The sequence below is a fragment of the Pyrus communis genome, chromosome 4, assembly GCF_041283825.1.
Source record: "Pyrus communis isolate YQ-2024b chromosome 4, ASM4128382v1, whole genome shotgun sequence".
NCBI classification, from domain to species: Eukaryota; Viridiplantae; Streptophyta; class Magnoliopsida; order Rosales; family Rosaceae; genus Pyrus; species Pyrus communis.
Genome location: NC_142568.1, coordinates 16,243,141 through 16,270,426, shown reverse-complemented (window position 1 = coordinate 16,270,426; position 27,286 = coordinate 16,243,141). Strand labels below are relative to the sequence as shown.

General features: G+C 36.9%; 3 protein-coding genes and 1 long non-coding RNA gene across 6 annotated transcripts; 1 reads left to right on the top strand and 3 right to left on the bottom strand.

Moving 5' to 3' along the window:
* The first annotated feature begins 941 nt into the window (after positions 1–941).
* On the top strand, positions 942–5,027 carry LOC137723630 (ATP binding microtubule motor family protein). 2 transcript variants are annotated; one of them, XM_068462826.2, is made up of 13 exons: positions 942–1,267; positions 1,382–1,550; positions 1,950–2,343; positions 2,461–2,666; positions 2,774–3,087; positions 3,173–3,236; positions 3,517–3,604; positions 3,711–3,931; positions 4,020–4,066; positions 4,170–4,191; positions 4,277–4,339; positions 4,487–4,525; positions 4,617–5,027. In XM_068462826.2, the coding sequence occupies exons 1-13, from the start codon at positions 1,044–1,046 to the stop codon at positions 4,707–4,709; spliced, it is 1,944 nt and encodes a 647-aa protein (XP_068318927.2). In that variant the 5' UTR covers positions 942–1,043; the 3' UTR covers positions 4,710–5,027. The 2 variants fall into 2 exon arrangements, with proteins under 2 accessions (XP_068318927.2, XP_088548775.1); XM_088692649.1 differs by having other exon boundaries at positions 3,505–3,604.
* Positions 5,028–5,834: 807 nt separating this feature from the next.
* On the bottom strand, positions 5,835–6,798 carry LOC137721703 (metallothionein-like protein type 2). Its single transcript, XM_068460729.2, has 3 exons — positions 6,632–6,798; positions 6,443–6,523; positions 5,835–6,216 (listed from the first exon to the last, which is right to left on the bottom strand). Exons 1-3 carry the CDS (start codon positions 6,697–6,699, stop codon positions 6,123–6,125), a joined length of 243 nt encoding a protein of 80 aa, XP_068316830.1. The 5' UTR covers positions 6,700–6,798; the 3' UTR covers positions 5,835–6,122.
* A 4,240-nt stretch (positions 6,799–11,038) lies between these two features.
* LOC137723812 (uncharacterized) lies at positions 11,039–18,323 on the bottom strand. Of its 2 annotated transcripts, none has more exons than XM_088692647.1 (5): positions 15,358–18,323; positions 14,583–14,878; positions 14,245–14,321; positions 12,423–14,124; positions 11,039–12,115 (listed from the first exon to the last, which is right to left on the bottom strand). In XM_088692647.1, the coding sequence occupies exons 2-5, from the start codon at positions 14,743–14,745 to the stop codon at positions 11,442–11,444; spliced, it is 2,616 nt and encodes an 871-aa protein (XP_088548773.1). In that variant the 5' UTR covers positions 14,746–14,878; positions 15,358–18,323; the 3' UTR covers positions 11,039–11,441. The 2 variants fall into 2 exon arrangements, with proteins under 2 accessions (XP_088548773.1, XP_088548774.1); XM_088692648.1 differs by having other exon boundaries at positions 14,583–14,816.
* A 5,660-nt stretch (positions 18,324–23,983) lies between these two features.
* LOC148697543 (uncharacterized) lies at positions 23,984–26,107 on the bottom strand. The gene is made up of 2 exons (XR_015961695.1): positions 25,748–26,107; positions 23,984–24,701 (listed from the first exon to the last, which is right to left on the bottom strand). It is a non-coding gene; the product is annotated as an uncharacterized LOC148697543 (long non-coding RNA).
* Positions 26,108–27,286: the final 1,179 nt, after the last annotated feature.

The following is a 27,286-nucleotide window of genomic DNA, read 5'->3' as shown; positions in this document are numbered from 1 at the left end:
AACCATTTAGACAGTATTTTTTTGTGTCCGATAGTTGAATTAAGTGGACTATTCGACTTGCTCAGAAAGAAATAGAATTCCTATATTTCGATGTCACTTAACTCTACGCAGGTACAAACCATGTTTGACGGTCAAAACACAAGAACTCATTTTATTTGTGATTGCCTTGAATGCATTTTAAATAATCAAAAGCATTTCTAACCTTATTTTAAAAATTAAACAAAAAAAAAAAAAACATTCCAATTAAAATGTTATTTGCTGATTAGATTTGAAAGTTTTTTTTTTATTATGAGTCAAATTTGACATCAATGTCGAACTTTTTAAAATTAATTTTAGTAGTAAGTCCCTTATTCTACTAATATTTCAACCAATGAAAATTTTGTTTCAACAATTTTTTTAATAAATAAAACCATTTAAAGTTTTATATTAATAAAAAAAATTAACATTTGACAATTCAATTAGCTACAAAATTTTACATAAAACCTTAGATTATCACATCAATCATTAACCGTAATTTGACGGTTATAATTTGGCTTTTTTTTGTACATCGTCTTATCCTGTCAAAGCAGTTTCCAAACGGCAAACATTTCTCAAAGAGTAAGAAATAGGCCCCACCACAGACGAGGCCCACCGGCCAAGTCCGCACCCTAATCCAAAAAATTCGGATTTGGATCCTCTCCGGATCCCCTCCCTGGGGATCCCGAGGATCAAGACACAAGCACCGTTCATCAAAGATCGTGCGGTCATAATTAAATGCTTTTTATATTTTAAAAAATAAAGCAATCTCGTTTTGCGTAAAAACATTTACTTATGGCCGCACGATCTTTGATGAACGGTCCTTGTGTCTTGATCCCTGGGATTTCCAGGGAAGGGATCCGGAGAAGATCCAAATCCCAAAAACTCAAACTGAAAAAGGCCCAACGTTCGACTAATAGTTTCAAACCTCCTCTTCCCTCAAAGTCTTCATCTTTCAGTTACAGACCGTTCTGCAATTTCCCAATTCTCCCTCTTGAAATCCAAGCTGAGCTCTTTCCTTTGTTCCAATGGAGGTTGGTCGATTTCTTGACAGTACTTCTGCAACTCCAGCAAAATCCGCGAACCCCAATTCAATTTCGAAGGTCAGAGTCATCGTGCGGGTGCGCCCTTTTCTTCCCCTAGAGATCGCTGCCGGTAACGGAGATCAGATGCCGTGCGCCTCTGTTGTCGAACAAGAATCCGATTCCTCTGCCGAAGAAGTGGTCGTTTATCTCAAAGATAAAGATACAAGGTGATGAATTTTCTTGATTTTGAGTCAGATAAATTGGAAGCATGTTTTTGGGTTTTTTTTATTTGGGAAGCTGGGTTTTGATGGTGGATGCTGATTTTTCCTTTCGAGGTGTAGCCGAAACGAGTGCTATCGGTTGGACTCCTTCTTTGCCCAAGAGGACAACAACGTTGGCCGGATCTTCAGTAGAGAAGTGTGCCCTTTGATTCCGGGACTCTTTCATGGCTGCAATGCGACGGTGTTTGCCTACGGAGCTACTGGAAGCGGAAAGACTTACACTATGCAGGTTTGAAATTTTTTGCTTCTTTTGGTAAAAAATCAATTTTGAATTTGAATCATCCAGAAATATGAGAAAAAAAAATCTTTTCTTTTTATATAATCGATGTTCTATTTTATTTTTTAAACTAATTAAATTGCGGGGAGGGGGACCACATCCGCTCTACCCAATGTGGCTACACCAACGTCTGCCCACATATGAAACTTTAGTAATTGCATTAATCCGGATAATTCTGCCTATGAAACTTAAATGCATTAGGATCAATGAATACTGAACTTTATCTGTAATTATCCCCGAAAAGAAAGGAAAATTCTGAATTATGATAGGTTTGAGTAACTAAATGCAGCTTGTTGTTCTGAAGCATTTCCTTATGTAATGCTTAATTTCAGCATGTGATTTATGTTCCAGGGAACGGATGAGATGCCGGGTCTAATGCCGCTGGCCATGTCCAAAATCCTGTCTATGTGCCAGAGCACAGGAAGCTCAGTTGAGCTTTCATACTATGAGGTCTATATGGACAGGTGTTATGACCTGTTAGAGATCAAAGCCAAGGAAATTACGGTTTTGGATGACAAAGATGGGCAGATTCATCTCAGGGGACTTTCTCGGGTGCCTGTAAAGTCCATGTCTGAGTTTTACGAGGCCTTTTCTTGTGGGATTCAGAGGCGGAAAACTGCCCATACGGGTCTCAATGATGTCTCTAGTAGGAGCCATGGGGTCCTTGTGATCGCCGTTTCCACTCCTCATGATGATGGTTCTGGGGATTTCGTTACTGGGAAGTTGAATCTCATAGATCTAGCAGGTCTTTTCTTACTTCTAACCTTTTTCCTGTAGCTTACTTAAGTAAAAATCAATTGGAAATTAGATTTGTTTATGGTCTGTCGTTCTTTTATTTAATCTACGTGTGTATTTCACCCAGGCAATGAAGACAATAGAAGAACTTTCAACGAAGGGATTCGTCTCCAAGAGAGTGCGAAGATTAACCAGTCCTTGTTTGCATTATCGAATGTCATTTATGCACTGAACAACAACTTATCCCGAGTGCCCTACAGAGAGAGTAAATTGACTCGTATTTTGCAAGACTCATTAGGTGGGATGAGTCAGGCTTTGATGATTACTTGCTTGGTAAGTAGTTTGAATTCGCGTTTGAATAGAAGTTCTTTCATCTGGCCTGTTCTTATTATTATTATTATTTTGGAACTTATATTGGAAACAATTTTCTTTGATAATAGAATCCAGGAGAATACCAAGAGTCTGTTCATACTGTCAGCTTGGCAGCTCGGTCACGCCACATTACCAACTTTGTTCCTTCAGCTCACAAGCAAGAGACACCGAAGGTTAAAGTTGACATGGAAGCCAAACTTTGTGCTTGGCTTGAATCAAGAGGAAAGACGAAGAGTGCACGACGAATTGAAGCATTCAGTTCTCCCTTCTTGGGGAAAACTCCTAGTTCTTCTATTGCCAATGTCAAGAAACCCAACATCAACCTCAGTTCTATGAAATCCAAGGTTAATACAAACAGAAGTGCCTGTACTGCAAAAGAAAGGTACAACAACTAGTAACTAGTTGAATTGTATATCTTCATGCTATGCACTAGGCACTTTTGTCTGATTGTTAAATTTTTTTTGCAGGAAAATCACTATGCCTATGAGGAACATATTTGACAATGAAAGTGTGGTTGATTCTAATCTAGAGGTAATTACTAAATTTTAGCGAGTACATGGATGGAAATGATAAAGTTAGAATGGATGGAAATGATAAAGTTAGAACTACGTTATAGCGTATTCGATACATTCTTATTCTTACTAAGAACTATGTAATGTGAAACTTTGTTTTTTAAGACAATTCATAAAATGGCATATTATTTGAAAGTTCGAGTTTTGCAGCTCCACTTGGGGATGAGAAGCTGCTAAGTTTTTTCTGAGTTCGTTTATCTTGTGTTTCATGTGTATTTATGAGTTAGAATTGCTTCCAGAACCTGCAATTCACCGCTAAGGATAAGAAACAAGAGGGCAATGCTGGAGGTGGTGGATCCATATTCAAATCAAATACAAGTTTACATGGTACATTTCCACTCTCTATGGATTTATTACTTACCATGCTACTTCAAAGTTTCAAACAATCTAAACAAATTGAATATTTGCAATATTTCATTGTATATATGCGTAGGTGAGCCATCAAACCAGGAGGGAAACTCGCCGGGAAGTTCCTTGAGAAAAGCTCTCTCCCCAATCAACACCAATATAAATCAAAAGCCCCTCAATGAACCTCTAGTCACTAATGGAGATTGCACTCCGAAAACTCCCTCTTTAGCGACCTGCACGAAAAACATGTTCCAAATAACAGGCACCCCACTTGATAAATTCACTGCCTGCGGATCAAACTTAAAGGTACATTCATTACATACAAATCTATAAGTCTTAGCGCTTCAATAATGTGAGTTTTCATCTATGTTTTTTGTTTTTAATAATTGTGCAGAAGTTCCTACTTCAAGAGTATATTGACTTCTTGAACACAGCCAAAAGGTAGAATCCTTATCCTCAATTTGAAACTTCATCGTTTCTTGCGTTTTGCACTCTCAATCATACAAAATGAACCTAATATTTCGACTGGTTTTCGTAACTGCAGGGAAGAGCTGCTAGAGTTGAGGGTTGGTATCGTAACACTGCATCTCCATGTTCTTAAAATAACTTCTTGCCTTCTAAAATTTTCTTTTTCTTGTGTTCATCATCCAGGGAATAGGAGTCAAAATGGCTGAATACATACTTGAGCTCAGAGAAACGAGCCCTTTAAAATCGGTAAGCAAGTTTCGTAAGGTTTAGGCATAGATGAATTTCGAAATACACTTGTCCCTTCCGGTGATATCTGATAAAATTGGAACGATACAGAGAAATTTTGAATTGCATTAAATGAGTAATTCTGATGTTGCATGTTGCATGTTTCAGCTGAACGATTTGGAGAAAATAGGTCTCTCAACTAAGCAGGTGATCCTAAGAGAGTTTCACTACAATTCCCATTAAAAGATGAATGATTGATTACTAATCTGCTCTAATTAATTTTTTTTTTTTTCTACAGATTGTCAACCTGTTTAATAAAGCTGCAGTAGGGGTACTTGATAAGCAAATAAAGGCAACACCCAGCTGCTCAGATATTTTACAGGTCAAGTAAGCGTGACCTCGGGTAGGGGTGTCCGACAACGTCCAACTCTAAAGCACCTCTCACAAAAATCATGGGAAACCTCTTGTATTCTAATCCACCAACCGCACGTTGGTCTGACCCGAGGAGAGGCGGCAGCCCTACGGAGATTTATAGTCTTGTGAAGCAGACTCTGTAACATTGGCCCATCAGATTCCTTACTGATTTGGATTGCACATGTGATTGTAAAAGACTAAAAAGACCATGTTTGTGTCGATTTGTGTAGCGTTCATCAGACCCTTTTTTGTAGTGTAGAATCGGTTAAATTTAATGTCATATTTACAACTCTAATCTAATTCTTCTTTTGTGTTTTCTCCTTCATATATACGATTTTCTATAATATTCTGGACTATCGGGTTTTTCAGGTCTTTTAATCATTAATTTTTTTATCAAAAAGAGAAATTAAAATATGACAGTTAACACATATCAAATACCGTATACATCAAAGCACCATAGAATTTTTATTGCCTGTTAAGGGATAGGGATAGGGATACTGGGCTTGGAAAAGGAAGATTCTTTCCCTTGAAAATCTTAGAAATCCTGTGATTATGACCGTTCATCGTACATCGTGAAATCATAAATCATTTCAAAATTTAAATTTTAAAATTAAATATAAATAATACCTAACGAAAACTGACTGTAGGATGTACGATGAATAATCATGATCACGAAATCTATAGGATTTCTAGAAAATAGATCCGGTGAGGATCCTTTTCCACTAGGCTTAACTTGAAATCGAACAACTTGCGCTATCCTCGCAGAACTTTTTGCCCTTAAGTCGAGGATACGCAAAAAAAAAACCATTGAGAGTGGATTTGTGGCTCGATAGTATCGAGAAAACGAACAACTTGCGCTATCCCCACAGATGGGGCACTTTTTGCCCTTAAGTCCAGGATACACAAAAAATTCCTCGATAACGATTGAGAGTGGATTTGTGGCTCGATAGTATTGAGAAGGTGGAGGGCACCGGTGACTATGGTTTTGTAAAAGTACCATTGGGTGGTGGTTCCTCTCCTCTTGAACCCCAAACAAAAAAAAATATATATCGCATCATATCGACTAAGAGTTCGAATCTAAAAAGTAAACCGACTTCAAAAATTAAATTAAACAAAGCAAGTTTTTCATTCATTTCATCACACACAACATGATCCAACTCTACACAACACATGATAGAAAACAGACACAAGCAGCCATAACCTAGGATCATCCTCACCAGATCCTAGCCTAGTGGATCTGCAGGTCAGAGGGCAAGCCATGGCTACTTTATTCTAACAACACGACCTTGGTACATTAGGATCATAATTACCAGACACACACATAGATTACTACTGCTAAACATAGAAGCGCCACGATTCTCTTGCTTCGTCAGAAGGTGACATCTGTCACTCACTTGCCGCACTTGCAGGGGTTGCAGGTGCAGCTGTCCCCGCACTTGCATCCGTTCTCAGCAGCAACTCCCATCTCAGATGCCTCAAAGTGCCTGCAAATCAGAGCCCAATTTACAAATTAATCAACAAATGGTTAGCCCGATTAGCGTAAATAAAACCGATTACAAACTTTTAATCTAAAAAAAGAACTGGATCACGCAAAACAGCCAATAAACCGTACAAAAGTCACGATTTCCAAGATTATAACCACAACATCTGCAATTTACAAATTTCAAATATAATTTAGGATTTCATTTTTCTGAGAGATGAGATACGTACGACTTCTGAGGAGCAACTCCCATGACAAGGGTCTCAGTGGTGGACCCCTCCATGTAGCTCAGATCAGGTGCCATCCCACACCTGAAATAAGAACCCGCATAATCAAAAACCGAAAACAGAGTAGATATATTTTCTGGGATTTTCTTTTTCCAGATTCTCGGGAAACAAACAGAAAGTTAGAAAGATTACCCGTTGCAGCCACTGCCGCAGCTGCAGCTGGACCCGCAACCACATTTACCACCGCAGCACGACGACATTTTTGGGATTGGAGGTAAACAAATTCAGAAGGGAAAGTTTGATTGATTTGTTAACAATAAAGCAGACAACCACAACTCTGTTTTGAATGAGTTTTCAGGGGAGCCCATGACCCTCAATTTATAGCGCAGGGAAGGAGAGATTGGTTGATATCCACCGTCCACGTTGCGCGATCGTACATCATGTCTATCCCCTGCATTTAGGGTGTATATATATATATACACACCTTCTTTTTAGATTGTATATATATACCTTCTTTTAGATCGTATTTTGTAAAATATATGACGTATCGTTTAAAAGTTAGATTTAGTCCTTAAATCGTTATAAATAAAATTTAATTATCAATCGCCATATTTTATGGTTTAAAAAATATAATAAAGAAAAATAATCTCCTCACAGTTTCTACAATATATACTTAGAAATATTTTTGCTTTTTTACCATATAGCGAAGCCATAATGATTGTAGAGAGAAAATAGTAACTTTGGGCTACTTAATACTACGATCTAGTAGTAGTCATTTTCATTTGTAAGTGAAAGGTCTTAGTTCGATTCTCGTCAAAAAAAAATTTGAATCACATTATTATTAATCTAATGTAAGGCTAAACTCACTCTCCTCATCCTTAATGTAAACAGTATGGATTGCTCAAAAAAAAAAAAAAAAAAAGTAATTTGGGTGCGGTAAAAGTAAAACAGTAATGACATATGCTTGTATGTGGATTATGATGGTAAACGGGTGCTTATATTAGTCAAAAGTAATTATTATTAATCATTATTAATTAAAGCGAGTGCGACATTTTATGTTGACTCTTAAGTCTATGAGAATGACTTGTTACCTAACCTAACCTAATCTCTGTTCACCAGTCATGAAACGTTCAGACACTATAACAAATTCTGCGACCTGATTGTCTGTCCACTCCATGTTATACCTTTCTCATTCCTTTCTATATTCAGTGGTTACGACTAAGTTACGTCAATATTTTATATTGATTTTTTTTATAAAAATAATAAGACAAAAAGTAATAAGAATATAAAATGTTAACGTGGTTTAACCGTGATCACATAAATAAAAGGGGATAAGAATGGTATGGGATGGAGAGGGCAAACAATCCAGATCCCAAATTTTGGTACCCACTTACAAGTTATGATGTCGTAGGATTAAGCTGTGATTACGTAGGAAAAGAAAATTCTTCATGCACTCGTAGCGGGAAGTGTGTATTTCACATTGTAGTCGCGTGAGGCTCGCATGATACGTAGGCATTTTTAAATACAAATTTCATGCAAACAAATGTTTTGTGACTAGTGAGTCCTACTTTGCTATCTTTTGTGCATACGCTTACAAACAACCGGTTGCACGTAAAGTCTTTAAGTTTATGATGTTAAAAGATAACTAGTGGTGGGTTCTTCAACTCGACATCTACATGCATGGGAACCTCACACTTTAAATTATTGCACCATGACAAGGAATTTAATATCTTGTCTAGATCGAATATAATAGGGAAGTGGGGGCTCTCGAGAAGAAGTTATGAAACATGTCCCCTCGTCCACCGAAAGGATACCTAAAATCCTAGATATTTCTCTTTTCTATACTATCACTAGTGAAATTGTTTTTTTTTTTTTTTGAACCAACAATATTATCTATACTAAGAAGGTGAATACGTGTACTAAGCATCACAATAGGCTAGCAATAATTTGAGTCAAGTTCGTCTCTAGCACTTACAAGTGAAGAGGAATATCACTAATCCGTAGTACTAAGTGGCATGAAATTGTTTTCTTTTTTTGAATAATCGATATCTACACTAAGGGGATGAGGAAGTTGACTAAGATTTATAATGAGCTTGCCATAATAATTTGGTTCAAATTCTCATTTGGCAATAATCGAATTAAGATCTCTCACTTATAAGTGAAGAAGAATACTACAAGATCGTAGTATTAAGTGACATCACTTGTGAAAAATTAAATCAATATAATTAAATTAAATTAAATTGATTAAATATTAGGGGACAAGGAAGTATCTTATGTACCCATCATTTCTTTAAGTTTGTCTAAAGTAAGATCAATTAAAATTTGTCATTAAGGAGTCATAAAGTGAACGAACCAATTCATGGTACCAAATATTCTCTCAATCACTATGATCATAAAAGGAATGGTTGTCTCTGCTTCTATGATTGTACTTCTTTCATCCTCATTTTCATATAATTGCACTCTCGGTTTCAAACTCACTCGGAGATTTTATTAACTAGCTCTTAATCTAATAATACTTCGCTTATTGAGAGACGTTTCGAATTCAGATCTCATACTCATGTATATAAAAGAGAGAGAGAAAAAAAGGTGGTAAGTCATGAATTTTTTTTAACAAACAATATTATTTATATTAAGGGGAGGACGATGGGTTTAGCCTCACAATGGGTTAGTAATAATGTGGTTTAAATTCATCTTTGACAAGAATCGAACCCAAGACTTCTTATTTACAAATGAAGAGAATTACTATTAAACCGTAATACTAAACGGTTTAAAGCATGATTTAAGGGTGTAAAGTCAACACATGGGCCAAAAGACCTGTCATTGTTAGTGCCCCATGCGTCTTCTTTTTTTACATTGGGAAGGGGAAGGCCCTTCAAACAAGAGTGGACAAAAGTTGGGCCCACGCTCTTTCTCAGTAATGGGCAGTATATTGTGGTAGGCACGCAAGAGAAATTTTTCATTATGACAGGAATATGGATGATACACCACGTACTTTTATGTAAGTGGTGAGAAATTTGATTTTTTAAGTTATTAATTTTTTAACACATATATCTCATCATTTGTATAATAACACGTGATATACCATCTCGTGTACCGGTAACACTGAAAAATCTCTCTAAATGCAATTCGTTCGTTTGCTTTGGACGGGGGACAATTGGAGACCCTTTCTGATAAAGAATGGCGAAGGATACACACATCCTCTCATAAGGGTTATAAACGAATCGAGCTCAACCGAATACCAATGTGTTTAAGTTTGACTTGTTTAATTCTTTACGAGCTTAGATTAGACTTGGCTTACTCTTACATACGAGTCAAGCTTAAGCAAGCTTAAAAGTTTGAGCCCGATACCGAGCTCAAATTTTTTCGAGCCATTTCTTATAATAAGTTGATTTTGTTGTACAATTTTTTTTACAACTTGGCAGTGGCCTATATAAAAAATCATGATATAGTTTTTGTAGATTGTAGTAAGCGGAAGATATAATGTTTTGTATACTAGTCTGCAATACAAATACGAGCATAAGTTTACTACAATATTTGTACCCTTAAAAAGTTTTGAAGTAGATGATAGTATTGGCAATGAATAATTCGCCCAATGGACTTCGGCTTTTCAAAATTTGCAGTACTCTTTAGGGTTCTTTGAGCGGCAACTTGAAGTCTTATTCGGCTATGTCCCCCTAATTCCACAAGAAAGAAAAAACAATATTAAACTATTGTTTTAAGCTTTTGTTTTGTTATCACATAGTACTATAATTTAGAGATATTTTTCTTCACTTGTAAGTAAGAGGTTTTAGGTTCAATTCTCGCCAAAGGCGAATTTGAATCACATTATTGTTAGCTCATTATAAGGTTTTACCCACTCTCCTACCCTTTAGTGCAGATAATATCGTTTTTTAAAATTAAAAAAAAAAAAAGTCTTCGTTTTGCTAATTGAATTAGTTTGACTTGAACCTCCAAATATGCATCAGATAAGAAATTAAAAATATATATTATTATTACAAAACATTTAATCTAGAGTTGAAGACACGTATTTTACTCTTACTTGTCAGGTTTGAATGATTGAGCTGATCTCAAGCCTAATTCGAGTCGCCTCATAAAACAATCTCAAGCTGCTTGCCAACTTTACAAGTTGAACATACTAATATTCAAACTTGACTTGTTTTTTAATCGAGTCGGTTTAGGCTTGACTTGGTTCTTTCACTAGCCAAGCTTCCCTGAACCAAACATGACCAGAACCCAGTGCAAGTTCGAACTATTTTGAGGTAATTTACAGCCCTAATCCTCAAAACATCACATGCAGTAATATTTTATACCTATTATGCGTAACTATGTGTTTTAATTTTTCACATGTCGTTTGTTTGGTTCGATACATTCTCACCTTGACGTTTTTGTTTTATATATGTCATGTGTGCTTAATGAAGTTCAGTTTTATTTTATTAGCACGAGACGCCACTGTAACAGTGTACCCATACCATATAAGTCCATCGCATCTTTTAGGCAATGCATAATGCATCATGTATCTCAGTACATGGTTTTGCTCTGCAGCCTTTTCCTTCCCCCCACCACCCGTAGCTGAAAAGCATTAAAGCTGGCCAAGTAGATAGAAGATGCCAAACACCATTGATATAATATTGTCTGTCTGATTCTTGTAGAAAGTATACTATTACAAGCAAATCTCCTCACAAAATTCAGAACGGAGGGACACAAAAACACCAATTTTAAATATATACAACAAATTTCATATTTCACTGTAAAGTATTTGGGGAATATTATCAAAAGAATTCTATCTCTTCCTAATATTTTTCCCTATGTTCTTCGTGAAGTTCATAGTACGATATTAGATGTAGATGTGGGTTAGGCCAATTAGCTAGGGCTAGGCACTCAATTATCTACACCCAAGATCGGATTCCCCCCCTCCCTGCACGTTGACAGTAGTTTAGAACATATATCATCTTTTAAAATTCGGCAGCATATCGGATAACTGTTGGCAGATCCATCCACAAGCTCAAACACAGAGAACTTCCTCTAAAAGTTCATCAAAAATTAAGTCCTCCAGCTCAATCCCTATGCACTCCGAATCAAACTGGAGGTTCATCCATCCGTCGTTCTTGTCCAGGTCTCGACTCAGAGCATAATCCAGTGATTGATCGACCTCAGGTATCAAGCTCAAGTTCCAACTCACAAGGGCCCAAACTTCCTTCAAAACATGGTGCCCTGCCGGCATTAGAGGAATGTGACATAAGGAAGACAACGCCATCGGACAGTAGTTGTATGATCTCCCATATATCTCCATCAGCACCTCATTGATCAGATCAAACAAAAGATAGTGATCACATTTCCCGCCTTCTTCGTTTCCTGAACAATCAGGATCATGCACCAAGCAGCCTTCAGTGTCTCCATACATCAAAGGATCAACAGGCTGCTCATCCAAATGCCATGTCCCGAGGGACTCATTTCCACTGAATCCGGATTGCTCCAACACATCTCGAACATAATTGAATTCAGCCATGTCTCTTTCATCAACACGGACATGAGTCATTTCATACCTCAAGTGCTTCATTGGACTTCCTATCTTCTCCGTATCCATGTGAACCGGTTTAGGTGTATCAATAAGAGAATCATGCTTTAGCTTGGCCAAGCTTTCTATTCCATCTCGAGGTTGTACTTCAATTTCTGCTCCTATAAAACCAATATCCATAAGCACGATGAACCCTCAGCCTTAAAGTTCACAAATTAGTGATCGATGCATGAAAAATATGAGGAATGGCTTAAATTTGAAACATAATTCACATTTTCTACACTGAGAAAAGTTGGCTTGATCATTAAGTGCCAAGATTTAAAACTAGCAAATCTGATAATTTCGTAACTTTCATTGATGATAACGGTCGTAGAGCAACAAAACTTAAAAGTTTTGAAGAATGCATGCACCTGGATTGAGATGCTGTAATTTAAGTTAAAACTTATCAATGAAAATTAAAAGACATACCTTCAGAGAGGGAAACGTTGAACTCGGGCAAAGATATTGGAAATGGTTCTATCAAGCTTTCAATATCGTTAACAATTGAATCCACCGGAGCACTTTTCTCACTGTTTACAACTGATGTTGATGCCATCTTATCTCTGGAAACTGCCTTGAATTCACCACCGCCAGTGAAATTTTTAATCTCACTTTCTACAGGCGCAGCGAGCTGCATATGATTTTCTGAACCTATACTATGGTGTACACTATTTTGTTCATCAAAGCTACTTCTTCTGCTTGCATTTCCATCCACAACAGCCATAATTGGAGCTTCAGAAGAAAACACATCAGAAGATTCCTCGTTCTGATAATTATATGATTTAATTTCAGGTAACGAAAAAATCCTCCCCAGCGTTTTTGGAACAGAACGTAATGGTGAGCCTACCCTTTCTTTTCTCAACTTCAATCTCTCGGATGTTGTTTGGCATTTGGCTTCTCTGTTGCAACTAGTCTCGTACAACTCACAGTACTTATCTAGCGATGCATTGAGTGACGACGCTCTTCTCATGTGGTGCTGTTGCTTTTTCTTGATGGTAGAAACCGAATGATCGCTATCATAACTGCTTGCTGGACTGTCCTTACCTTCTCTGTTCATTGCAGGGTCCTTCGAATGGTTAATGATCTCTTGCTCCATTTCTTTAGTAAGCTTTTGGCCATGAGGAACCTTGTGAAGGATGGCATCCATGGCAATCATATGTCTCTCTTGTCTGCTCTCCTTGATTACGTGCTTTATTTTTTGTCTCAGATCCTTGAACCGTTTAATTGCCACTTGATTCTCACCTTGGTTCCTCAAATTTTCCGAAGAACCAGAAGCAGAACTATCGGCAATTGTTTGATTTAGCTTTAGAATCCCATCTGCATTGTGCTCAGTGATCGATGGAATTGAGCGTTCACCAGCATATTTCAAAGAAGACGACCCTGCTAACTTCTTTGTTTTGCTACTGTTTTTCGACTTGCTTTCCTCTTTTAAAGGAGACCCTGTGAATTCATGCTTGTGCCTGAGCTTGATAGGGAATGACTCTGACTTAGTTAAACCCATTTTAGCAATGAAAGCTTGCTGATTATGGAAGTGCGCAGCTAAAGGAGAGCCGGCATCATGTAAAATCTTTACTAATAACTCCTTGTTCACATTGATTATATCCAACGCCTCCAAATACTCCTTTGGATGGTGTAGGGAAACATCTGCATCGAGTTCTTTTACGTGTATCAACTTCTTCTCGAACATATCTTGCATTCTGTCATCATCCAGCTTTTCTTCAATAAATGTGTGATCTTTTTTATTCTCATTAACCTTGTCATGCACGGTACAATCTCTAGTGATTAGTGGGCAACTATCTCCACAACAATCATTATTGCCACTAATTGGTCGTTCATATGATGTCGCGGACAGTGATGCCAGATTGCTTGTAGCACAGGATTTTTCATTGCCGTGGTGAACAATTCTAGGACTATTCTCATTCAATACCATTTCAGCAATCGGGTACAGGTTAGGTGGTGGTTCCAGACGATGCATGGATTCTGTTCGTTTCAATTGTGATCGTACAGGACAGCTTGAAGCCCGGTTATGCCTACCCTTATTCTTTGACATTTCTCCAGCAATCCGTGCTTTTATTCGGGCCTTGACGGAATGTATGCCTGCTGGAATGAACTGCCTCGTCTTATCTTCACCCTGATAAAATCAAACCAAATGCTAGTTTTGTCTATCCACTCATTCAAGTACAATTTTTTAACACGAAAAGAAATTAATATCCAATAATGCACTGTCAGAAATTATTTTGCTCAAACTTACGTTAGATTTGTCACTCTTCGCATCAGTGTCTTCTGGCATACAGGCATTTCCAGTACAGCTTCCCGGAATCCCAACTCCTGCAGCGTAGCAGACCCAAAGAAAACAAATTCCAACATAAATTAATAAACTGTAATATGATTTTACATCACATATCATGGCATAATCATAAGTTCCAGCCTTTCCATTGAACTGCTTACAAAAATGAACGAAATTTGGGCCACCGGTGCATTATACAAGGACAATTATTATGCACATAGGTAGATTTTATCCGCAAAGTTTGCGTATATGGCCAACGCGGAAAATAAAACTTTCGTATAGTATAGAGTCATTTTACTTACCAACAGCATGTTTATTACCGCGATGCCTCTTGTGCACAAGTCTTTTCTTGACATAATGCCAGTGGTGATACTTCATCATATGAAGTAATCCCCAAACGCAACCTTGTGAATGCTCATTCCCTGATGAATTGTTAGGGTTTTTGTCTCTCAAATTCTTTCCCATGGTTGGTAAAATTTACCTCCCAAATCTACTTTGAATGACAAATGACAGATTCAGCTACAAGCTCGTAAAACCTATGTTTCAAGTCACCAGCAAACATGAATCACCCCGGACAAGGAATCTGAATTCCATTGCACTGGCAACAAAACATGGATCAGATATTGTACACTACGTATCAAATTCACAATGCTTGACATCTATGGAGTCCCCAACACATACAATGGCGAATGCATCCAACCATCGAAGAAACACTTCAAATGCTTCCTAGAAAAGCACTTGGAAGAGAACCACCTAGTATTTTTAAGTTTTACTATCAAATGCTCTCGTAAACGCTATTTGATTGTCAGAATAACCATTCCAAAAGCAATCTCAAACATGCCCGTAATCTACCCCCAAGAACAAATCAGAGCAGCATTTCCTTTCTTTGTTTCCCTCATCTAAATTAATTTTGAGGAAGCATTATTATTTCCCAGATAAATTTTCGTTGGAAATATATGGGAGTCTGATTCTCAAGCAAAAGTAGAGGACAAGGAAAAGGATATGAAGGATAATATTCTGGAATTAAAACAATTCAACAACAACAATAACAAATTCATAATTAACCATATTTCGTACCATTGATCGAATGCATGGTTCATGATCGAGAGCTAAAAGAAAATCCATGCACCTCTTCGCGGCAGCCATCCATATGAACGTACGTTGAAGAGAAGCTCGTCTGTTTGTTTGTTTGTTTGTTTGTCCGTAGGTTGAGAAGTACATGGTGCGAGGAGAGAAATTATAAGAAAGATCCCCAAAGTATTGGGAACTCAGCCCTCCTCCTGTGTTTTCGGGTTGGGAACTTGGGAACCAATGGCCTCAACTACTCCACATCAGCCAGTGTTTAAAGCCTTAACCCTCACCCTTTACCACTTAACAGCGATACCAATATGTCCGATACTTATTGGTTTAATGAACTTACATTATTGAGGATGTTCCTTTTGAAGATTGTAATGCTCTTTAATCATCAATAAAATTCTATGGTCGGAAAAAATCGTAACAGTTCATTTGGATTGAATAATATGATAGAAATAAATAAAAAATTTGAATTTGACATAAGAGTAGATTAGTTAGAAACACAATGAGAGTAAATTTGAATTTGACGTGACGATCTGAGTTGTCTATTTTTCATGTCACTCCTCAAAGATCATGTGTACCAAAAATACTCAAATCTAAAATTATAGACTGTTGGATTATGGGTTTATGGTTTCTTTGTAGGACCATATTCGTCTATTTTTTTTCACTACAAATGATTGTTGTTTGTACCATACCTCACCAATCTCAAAACTACTGAGCACCGATCAACTCCATACCTTTAAGGACCCACTAAAGGGTTCATGTTGAGGCACTATTGACAAAGCACACGAATTCCTCTCCAATCAAGAGACCAATCACAACACAACAAGTGTCAAATCAGAATAAAGCTCCTAGAGTCCCACATCGACCGTGGACGGGAGCCGAAAACTCTCAACAACTATAAAAGGAAACCGTTCTCCTACAATTAATTCCACTATTGTACTTAAGCTTGTCATTAAACTCACTAATGATGATGCTTGAACCTATGAATTGCGTAAACCCTTAACTATTAATGAGAACTCCTCGACCCTATGGATGTAGCCCAACTTAGGATGAACCACGTACATCTTGTATTTACTTCCCTATCTTTATCTCTTTACATATTATCCTAACCAGGTGACCGGAGCAACCTTGCGAAGGTTACAAACTAATTAACACTTTACGTTGTTTCAAAGTCTCGCTGATTTTATGTATCAACAAATGTCTTAATGGTTTAGATTTCTCTAGTTTTTTGCAAGGATGATTTATGAATGATATTATAAAAGAAAGACGGTTTAGATCGTCAAAATACATTACTGAGTGGGTTCCACAAAAACTTAAAGTTGTGTAAAAAAAGTTGTGTCACTGATCCATCTTAATATCTGATCTGCTCCAATATATATATAGGATTATATATTAATAAAAAAATATGGTATATCTGAAATGGTTTGAGAACATATATTATGAATTGTTACATAAGTGATTTTGACTATCCAGACACTAACTAAATTAGTAAATTTAATTGGAATCACTCGTCTCAACTGAATGCATAATCGACTAGTCTAATAACAAGCATATTATTGTTTGTTATCGGTAGAAATTTAGAGTCTGTTTGGTACTATACTTGAATCCAACTTTTTAAATTCAAAAACACTTTTAAAATTTAGGCCTTAAAAACTTACTTGGTATGACTATTTTCAAAAACTGAATTCAAGATTAATTTAAAACATAGCATATTCTCTAAAAACATTAAAACTGAGTTTTTAGAGTTTTTAAACATAAAGCTCATTTCTTTCTTTTTTGTCTCTCCTCCCCTGTCACTCCGAATCTATCTCTTTTTTCTTCTTTATCTCTCCTCCTTCATTCATTTCCTTCTTCTTTATCTCTCCTCCAATCCTCTTATCTTCTTCTCTCTCCTCCAAACCTCTCTTCTTTCTCTCTCATTCGATCCTCTCTAATCTTTCTCCCTCTCATGCGATCCACTCTCTTTGGATCTTTTTGTCTAATTTAAGTTTTAAGATTTAAAATTTTTAAATCTCATACCAAACAAGTTTTTGAGTATTAAAAAAAATCTGTTTGGAGAAGATATTCTTAAGAAATGTTTTGAGAAATGATGTAATTTTTTTAATTGGATACCAAACAGACTTTTATTTATCCGCTTTAAAACACAATGAGAGCTAGATTAACAACATTCATGAACTTGGATCAAACTCAGAGTAAATCCCAATTTAAACATCAGTAGCTTCATTTGGTAAAATTTTAAACAAATGACAGACATGTTAGTCCGGATATTCGAATATTAATTTACTGACATTTAATTGGACAAATATAAAATAAGCATGAACAATTTTGATAAGAGCTATAAAATAAGCATATGCATATACATGTGTGTGTGTGTGTGTGTGTGTGTGTGTGTGTGTGATTATATGGCCATGGAACGAAGTGTCCGTATTAGAGCAAGTCCACCCCTGCAAATCCCTTTTGCAATTGGGTGATTCAATCCTCCTATCCCAACAAAAATTGCTTCATCACACCCAAGTCTCCCTTACCATTCGGTCCCAACTCCCCCAGACTCAGGAATCGGGCCATTCTCGCCCGCCTCTGTGCCTAAGGTGATGTAACATCATCATGACAAAAATAATTTGCAAGAGAGGGTGCAGCATGAGACATGGTCAAGGGACGATTTCGCCTTCTCTACGGTCGAGAAATCCTTCTTAGAAGATGAAGTGGAGGAATGGATGGAGAAAGAGGAGGGACGGAGCAAGTGGAGGGATAGACGAATCGAGGGAGGGATGGACGAAGAAAAATAAGAAAAAGAGGGAGATGGGGACATACGTAGCAGGAGCTGCAGTCGTCGGATATGACCTTATGTATCAGGACCTGTCATCGGTGAGCGCGAAGTCGAGGGAAGAGGATGAGAAATGAAGGACAGAGGAATTGAGGAGAAAAAGAGGGAGAGAGTGGATGATTCCAGAAAGAAATGGTTCCTGAACATTAATATTCTTTTTATAAAGTAATATTAATTTCTAATTTTCTTTGTTATTATTTTTTAAAAAATAATTTTTTAATGTGAATTGCCTGGATAATTTACTGGCGGGGGCGGCAACGAGGGTGGGGCTGGGGCTGGGGCTGGGGCTGGGGCTGGGGCTGGGTGCTTTCTATTCACTAAGATCATCTCCAATCAAGGGATGACCAGATGGTTCGTTTTAGCCTTTTGGCCCTCAAAGATATTAATATTCTAATGAACAGTACATGGCTATATTTGCCTCCGTCTTCAACCGAGGGCCAAAAGGCCATAGGGCTCGTTTTAACCCTATCACAAAAAATCATCTCCAACCGAGGGCCAAAGGGCCAAACATAATTTATTATTTAAATTTAAAAACTACAACAATTTAAATTCAAATCCAACAACAACTTAAATGTAATATCCATAATCAACATCATCTTCATCATTCGTCATTATAGGAGTATAGTCAGAGGTAAATAACTGCCGCCGGGTCATAATTTTTTCTTTTTTTCCTATCAAAATAGGTCTTACTCATTAGAGTGTAATTCGAAGTGTTCCTTTCCATATTCTTATCATCCATCTCTTCTTGTATTTATTTGGCCCGTTCTTCATGCCTACTTTTCCTTTCTTCCGCCTCAAGGGCATTTTGCCTCGCCATTAATCGCAATGAGGCCGCCACTTCATGTTGAGCGGTGTAATCATCATTTGCCTTGCCTTTTTCCTTCAACCTTCGCGCCTTGTTTCGTCCCATAGCCCTAGGTATGGAACCTTCACCCGAAAACGGATTTTCTACCCTTGTTTGTTGAATGGTTGGAGATCCATCTTCATCCATATCTGCAGCTGAGGATGCAGTTCCGAACACTGGCATATGAGCTTTATGTGGTGGATCTTCAAATAACACCCACCCTTTACAAATTTCCCAACAACTGTGAAACTAAAAGGGTTTCGAGCTGCTCTCCATATACAAATCCTCCACTTGGCGTACCTAGAAAAAAATTAAAGAAAATTAATTTATGAAATTAAATGTAATATAATTAAATATTTAAAATAAATTGTGAAAAGAGCTTCATCTTCCTAAACCCATCTATAAGCCTTGCAATATTCCCCCTCACACTAGCTTCATATTAAATGTAATATTCCCCCTCACACTATCTTCCTAAACCCATCTATAAGCCTTGCAAAGAGCTTCATCTTCTTTTCAGGTCCAAGCCTTACCTTTCATTGCAGACGAGACCATTTGAAAATTATTGAAAAAAATTGAAGAATAGATTTTTGAAAAAGGAAAGAAAATATGAGAATTGAAATGGTGAATGAATGGTTTAGGTATTTATAGGAAAAAAAAATTAGAATTTTTGAGAATTAAAAAAAAAAAAAAAAATTGAATCCAACTGTAACTGGTGTCAGCTAGCCGTTGGATTCAAATTTCTTTTTAAGCATTCTTGTCTGTTATAACCGACAGGATTAATGTTTTTTCTGACCAGCCCCAGGCTGCAGCCAGCCTTTTGGCCCTTTCAAATTTCGTGGGGCCCTCTCAGATTCCATGAGCTCTCTGGCCTAGCCCTCAGTTGGAGACGGTTTTCGGGCTATTTTCGGTCCTCTGGCCTTCTAGACCCTTCAGTTGGAGATGGTATAAGGCACCCTAAGTGGTGGAGTTGCTCTTTAGTACCAAATGGCAAAATCCTCCAACGATTACTGTTCACTAAGGCGCCCATAAGAGCAACTCCAGCGTTGTAAGGGCCCTCTAGGACAACTAACTATTGAATCCCCGCAGTGAACAGTAACTGCCTTTTGCATCTCCACCCCTAAACTGAATAGCCATGACAATAGACAATAAAATATTAGTATTTTTTATTTTATAAAATAATAAAAAATAATTTTATTTCAAATTTCGGATATGGTTTTTAATCAATCTCGTTGTACCACGTTTCATTAAATAAAAAATAACAACTCAAAGTATTTGAGAAAATATAAAATTGTGGTGTAAGGTGGAAGATAATGATAAGATATTTATAGAAAAATTAATTAATATTTTTTTAAATTTTTTTATTAATTGTTTACATTTTTTTTTATTAATTTTATAATGTGGTTGATGTCAGCCTTGCATCATGTGGCATCAGGCTCTTAGGCCACCAATTCGAGCTGGGCCTCTCACTCGGGCCTCCCCCGAGCCCCATTGCCTGCATGGGCTAGAGCAAATTGCTGAGGCTATTGAGTTATTTATGTCGTTGATCCATCAGGCTCAAGACACCGATGGAGTTGCTCTTTAGCACCAAATGACAAAATCCTTAACTTTTATTTTAATTTCTAATATAGTTGTGGAAAATCTTGTCGTTTTATTCTTTTTGTTTGGTTGTCAATATTTTGGATGCAAGATACATGCTAATTAATCTCATCTTAAACAAAAAGTACCCTAAACTCAAACTCCCCACTCCACTTGCAACAAAGTCAACTTCGTATGTTAAGTACAAGAACTTGAAAATAGGCATAACTAAATATAAAAACGTCATGAGTGGAAGCATGGGGTTTGTACTTGCTACAAAAAAATTCGACTTAAAAGTTCGTACATTTTCATTCAAAAATCATAAATCGGAGGGATTCGGATGCTTTTTTCAGGAAAGTGTTGTTGGTATGCCACAATTCCTCCTGCATGAGTGTGAACTCTATGTCAGCTTAAAAATATGTCTTTGAAAGTCTTGATCTTAGACACTTTTAAAATGAATTAGTTATTGTTAAGTGTGTCATTGTGATGTGGTAGAAACTAACACACAAATTAAACATTATAAATTATGTAATCGTAATATGAGTAAGTAGGGATCGTTCTATTTCAAGGATTAGAAGAGATGTTAATCAACACAAATTAAACTTATAATTTCTTATTTATTTTGCATGGAATGGTTACTTCAGCAGAACTATAAATTTCTGGATTTCAAGTGACGAGTTAAATCATACTGGAGTACCTACTAAGTAATGTTAGAGATATCACATTTTAAAAGGCCACATTATACCAGGTAGGGGCTGGAAAATTTTCCGAAAATTCCAAACCAAACCAAACAAATTCCGATCTTAAACCAAAAAAGTTCCAAACCAAAATTCCTGAAATTTTTGGGATGACATACCGAACCAATCTCAAAATTTCGGTACGGAATTTGGTATTGCCTTCTCAATGTTTCGGTAATCCCATACCGAACCGAAAATAAATATTATATATATATATAGGGGTGTGATATCCACACACTCTTTTTTACTTCTCACGCACCCTTCTAATTTTCAACTGGCGAATCGAATGAATTGAAGAAGATCAATGGACAGAAAATTAACAAATGGTGTGTGAGAAGTAAAAATGGGTGATATATATATATATATATATATATATATATTTCTACTAATTAATGAAACTCTCTTTGTCAACCAAAAGAGGGTGAAAAGACAAATTAGTCTTCTATCACACAAAAAAAAATGATGGGCAATAATGTAATTTCACATGTTCAAATTTTACTTTTTTTTTATTGAAGTCTCACATACAAGTGATGTTAAAATGCCTTCAATATTAAAATAAAATAAAAAAACCTCTCACTCTCCCCACGTTCTTCCTCTCTCCCTCTCCCTCTCTTTCTCATTTTCTAAAAAAATGTGTTCATACACACAAAGTGTGTAGGCTAGTATATATTTAAGCTTTTCTTTTTGCTTTTGGCTTGGAATTTACTTTATTTTGGAATTATAGTTTGTAACTTATTTTTTTTGCTTTTGCTTTTGCTTTTGTTTTTGTTACTTACCCTATTTTATTTTGATTACATGCATGTTGATTCAAGTACTAAAAAAAGGACATTTGAATTGTTGCAAACTACTAGTAAAAACATAATTGGTGTGGTCTACAAGTAGTAACCATAGCCCTTTACTCCATTTGTTCAAGGATGCCATCCAACTCTAGGAGAATTTTAACTCCGCCATTTTTGGTCTAAGGTAGTACCCATAGCCCTTTTATCATCACAACTGTAGGTATGAACCTCCCACACACATTCACCCTGCAGTGCTGCTTCTCAACAAGATGTGTCTATATCTTTTAATACAAAATTAAAAAATTGTATTGTTAGTTTTCGAATGACACACCCCAACCCGAAATATCCACTAGGACTTCGAATCGAGCTATATTGGCCGACACCCGGAAGGTGACGAAGCCATAAAGTATAGTGATGTGGAAAATGTGAATAAATTTAAACCTAAAAGTGCCTAAATATTAGAGTACGTTGTGAGCAGGAATGAGCCCATTTCATACGTGACATCAGAGCATAAGTAAAGTACAGTAGTGTGGGTAAAGATCATACCCTCAGAGGTAGCCACCTATACTGAGATTCGCCAAGAATCCTCGTCGATACGAACTTTCAACAGCTAAAACCTGGAGGGGCGAAAAACAAAGGTGAGTGGGCCTGAAAATAAAGTTTCAATAAAAACCTTGTGGAAATGTTATAACCCCTCGCTGTAAAACCTGTATAGTTCCCAGAAAATAATACTACATATGTATATAAAAATCATGCTTAAGAGCAGTGAAAATCAAAGTATGCCATGTCAAGGTGTCACAACAATGAAATGTGTAAGCTAGGTGCTCTGAATCAATATAAAATAATATGTCAGCCAGAGTCACCTAATGTGATCTGTACGGCTAAATCCATAGCTCATCAAGTATGTCTGCACACGAGTCGGAACCACCTATTATGGTCTGTACGACAGGGCTGGGTGTAAATATGTACGCTCAAGTGCTACGATCACGTGAAGGCTGTGCGAAGTATCGCAAGTCACCTATGAGTCGGAACCACCTAATGTGGTCTGTACGATAGGTTGGCACCTGCCTTGGATCCAAGGTGAGCATGTGGTGCGGGAGGTGAACGATCACGTGAAGGCTAGGCCCTAGCCTCGGGTGGAGCACTGGTGTAAACTTGCGAGTGTACAAGATAATCGTAATATAGTGTTTAGCCAGTCTAAGTATCATTCCCACAAGGATTCTAATTCAACCTCCAATTCGATAAACTAAACCAAGTCTAATAATATTAATAACACACAAACCCAAACAACGAACTAGACTCGATCTTAAGTATTAAATCAATCAAGGATGTGAAGAATTTGTTGTGATGATTGTAAAAATGAACAAAAACATAACCTTAAATGAAAACTAAAATTAAGGGGAAGAAAACGTTGTGTTTTAAGGTAAGTGATGAAAATCTAGGGATTCGTAATCAACCACAAGCAATCTAGTTTAGGTTTCAATGCATTCAACAAATCTTTCGATTCTTTAGATGATAATTCCCGTATCTAAGTCCTTGTTAGGCACATTAGACCATAGTTTTCTTTAAGTGAATGATTCTCTCCTAGTTCAGGCAGAGGATCCTAACATGCAGTCTATCCTAGTTAAGGCATAAATTTAACAAATAGGACTCTTTTTGCTCTAGAAAACAAGGGAACCAAGCAAACCATTATTCTTTGTCAAGCAATACTGTAATTTACCACACTTAACCACAAGAAGCTAATTGAATTATATTGGTAGTTCAGCCTCAAATTCATCTTCCAATCTTACTAGATGCAAAGTCCTAAGGTGATCAATCAAAGAACTCAACAAAAAGTAACAATTCAAACAGTGATTAAGCATTCATCTAAAAGAAACTAGAAATCCAATGAATAAAATTAAAAACCATAAACATTCATGCTAGGGCATCATCCTAACCCTAGAAAAAAAAGTTTAGTTACTCATAAAATACGAAAACCTAATTAAAATTCTGAAAAACATGAAAAACTTAGGAAAGATGGTCGTCGACTGCTGCTCTTCTTTTTACTCCTAGCTGCGACCTCTCCTCTCTGCTCCTTAAACTCTCTCCAAAAACACGTTCCCAAAACCCTCTTTGTATAGTAGACAAGTCCTAACATAAGTAGGTCTTGTGGTATCCTTTTTGTTGCATGATTGGTGATGTGGCAAGTAAACTTCCTATATAATTACTTCAAACCCATTTGAAATAGGATTAGAGTCAGCTCAACACATTCTATCTTGGGCTTTGGGCTTCGACTGAATGAAGACTTGAAAAACTCAAGAGACTTTGCAATTTCCGCATAGACTTCGCTGATCAACATCTTGTACGAAAATCTTCATAACACCATTTAGGAAACTTGGAATCACAGTCCGTAAAATTCCTCTGAAAGCTAACATCCATATCTTTCCAATGGTATAAGGCTCAACAGCTGGTTCACTCTAAGGAAGTACAGTTTATTCCGTCAAGTTGGCTGATTTGCACATACAGTTTCTGCTTCCAGGACACATAATTCGTTTCAATTGCAAAAGTGCTCATTTTTCTTCTTTCTTCATCTTCACTCTTCAAATCTAAGAAAATCATAAAACTAAATGAAACAAACTAAATTCACTCAAAAACATAACAAAAATCTAAACTAAAAGGGCATTAAAATGTATGCAATATTGGTTGTATGAAGCACTAACACCGGGGTGCAAGATAATAAGCACTAAATGCATCTAAACATAACCATACACACTGAAATCCCTATCATCAACATGTACTCACCTGAAGCTTACCTGGGCGTCCGCAACGTCATTCAATATAAATATAATTCATACTAATGCAACATTTAAAGTATCACACATTTTAGATATGGCATGAAGTGCATGAATCCATTCAAAAGCATTTGTGGAAACTATCATTCATTCGTATATATACTATAAAAAGCAAAAGACCCACTCATCTGGAGTTCGCGCTACAACTCCCTAGCACGAATATCGAAGTGTCAAGAACGATCAGTGCCTAAAACAATTATCAAATCACATCTCAGAATTCTTATCGATAGAACATGTAACTTACGTAAAATAAATTCCTAAGGGTGTTCTAGAATGATTTGAGACCCATTGACCAAAAGTCAACCGTCGATCAAAAATTGACGGTAGGGTCCACAGCCCTACGTAACTCAATCCAAAAGATCCGCACCTCGGATTTTCGATCCGTAACTTCCCAAGATCCACATTAAGCTTCTAGAACAACATACTAATGTTTCATTACGATCCCACGGTTGGATCCCCGCCAATTCCAATTACAATTTCAAGTGGCGGTTAACATTTTATTTTATGAACTTACAAATCCAATTCAGAAAGATCCGTATGTCGTATCCCCGATTCGTAAGTTCCTATGGTCCTCAAATATTACGTACTATAATGTACTAAATTTTGGTAACGATCCAACGGTCTGATCGTCGATTACTATTCAAATCAAGTGGCGGCCCTTAATGGAATTTCGCCTGATTCTGCAGATTTTGCAGATTTCCTGGGCAATCTTTAGAACTCCATATCTAACTTGTTTCGCAACCAAATTCGACCCATAATTTACCAAATCGAAGCTAGAGAAGTGTAGAACAAAGTTATACCTGCTTGGAGTCTAAATAGTCGCCGGAGATGGCCGTAAAATGGCCTGAAAGACGGCTGTCCGCGGGAAAACTGGAAAATTCGTCAGAATTTCTGGGCAATCTTTCAACATCCATAACTTTGTCAATACTCAACGAAATCAAGTGATTCAAAAACGTAAATCATAATTATCGACGATATGAAGAGATTGGTATCTTTCATGATGGCTATATCGCCGTGATTTTTCCGGAAAATGACTCGAAAATGGCGGAGGTCGCCGGAAACTGCGTAAACTTTAAATCGTTATAACTTTCTCATTTCTCCACCAAATCGCATGATCCAAACATGAAAATTCGTCTACACAACATGAGGAATCGATTTATACCTGTAAATTGTCTGAAACTGAAGGGAAACCCACGGCTCCAATGAAGGTTCTTGAAATGGCATCCGTGCACAGTATTCCGAGAAACCAAAATTTGATTCAGGTTTCTAGGTCCGAGGAGAGTAAGAATATGGTGATTTTCAAGTCGTTAATTCGTCGGAAAGGTGGATTGGTGCTTAAGTGTCACGGGGAGGGAGTTGAGGGCGAGAGAGAGATATGTGAGCTGAGAAGAGTCACGGGAGAAAGGAGGAGAAGAGGAAAAGAAGAATCCAGAAAAATGGGGATCAATCTGTGGGTCCCACGTGGCACACAACCAATTTCACATGTTCAATTGTCCATTTACCAAAATGCCCTCGATGTTTAAAGGTTCGTAGAATCTTCGTTATAACTCCAAATTATGTTCCATTTGCGACAACGCGTTCGTAGCGACAAGTACTATGAGGATACGCCGAGAAAATGAGTCTTACGTGGCACAACAAGACGGTCAAACAAAATCAACGCATATGCCACGAAGGGCATTTTCGTAAATTCACTTATTAAAATTATAAAAACCGTAAAATTGGTAACAGGTTGTTACATGGAACATATTAGGTTTGTAACTTACTTTTTTTCTTTTGGTTTTGTTACTTATTTTTTTTTTGGTTGCATGTTAATTTGACTTGTCATGAATGATTGGTATTTCAATTTGTATAAAATTTGGAAATACCAAACCATCCCGAAATACCGAAAATTGGAAGTACTGAAATTTCGGTTCGGTATTGGTCTTCGAATTCCAGTTTCAAAAAATTTCGGTTTGGGATTCAGAATTGCATTTTCGGTTTGGGATCCCATACCGAACCACCCCTAGGTAGGACACATTGATAAATATAGGTCACTTCTAGGGATGGGCAACGGTTATGACGGGTGAGTAACTGCGGTTATTTACACGTAACCGTTTATCCGTTAGGTAATTGCATAAATGGGTATACCCATACCTATTTATAAAACTGTTAACCGTACCCGTAACCGCTTACCCATTTAACCGTAACCGCTTACCCATTTAACCGTAATCGCATATCTATTTAACCATAACCGCATATCTATTTATGCGTTTACTCATTTTTCACCCCGTTTACCTTTTTCTTTTATCCGTTTATCCTTTTTTTGAAAGAAAATAAAAAATTTGTTATAGAAACATTTA

Coding starts and splice junctions, on each gene's coding strand:
- LOC137723630 (XM_088692649.1), top strand. CDS start 1,044: ATGGAGGTTGGTCGATTTCTTGACAGTACTTCTGCAACTCCAGCAAAA. Junction 2,344..2,460: donor GAATCTCATAGATCTAGCAG/GTCTTTTCTTAC, acceptor TATTTCACCCAG/GCAATGAAGACAATAGAAGA. Junction 2,667..2,773: donor CTTTGATGATTACTTGCTTG/GTAAGTAGTTTG, acceptor CTTTGATAATAG/AATCCAGGAGAATACCAAGA.
- LOC137723812 (XM_088692647.1), bottom strand. CDS start 14,745: ATGGGAAAGAATTTGAGAGACAAAAACCCTAACAATTCATCAGGGAAT. Junction 14,322..14,582: donor CGGTAATAAACATGCTGTTG/GTAAGTAAAATG, acceptor GCTACGCTGCAG/GAGTTGGGATTCCGGGAAGC. Junction 12,116..12,422: donor CAACGTTTCCCTCTCTGAAG/GTATGTCTTTTA, acceptor TTGGTTTTATAG/GAGCAGAAATTGAAGTACAA.
- LOC137721703 (XM_068460729.2), bottom strand. CDS start 6,699: ATGTCGTCGTGCTGCGGTGGTAAATGTGGTTGCGGGTCCAGCTGCAGC. Junction 6,524..6,631: donor TGCGGCAGTGGCTGCAACGG/GTAATCTTTCTA, acceptor TTCTTATTTCAG/GTGTGGGATGGCACCTGATC. Junction 6,217..6,442: donor GGAGTTGCTCCTCAGAAGTC/GTACGTATCTCA, acceptor TCTGATTTGCAG/GCACTTTGAGGCATCTGAGA.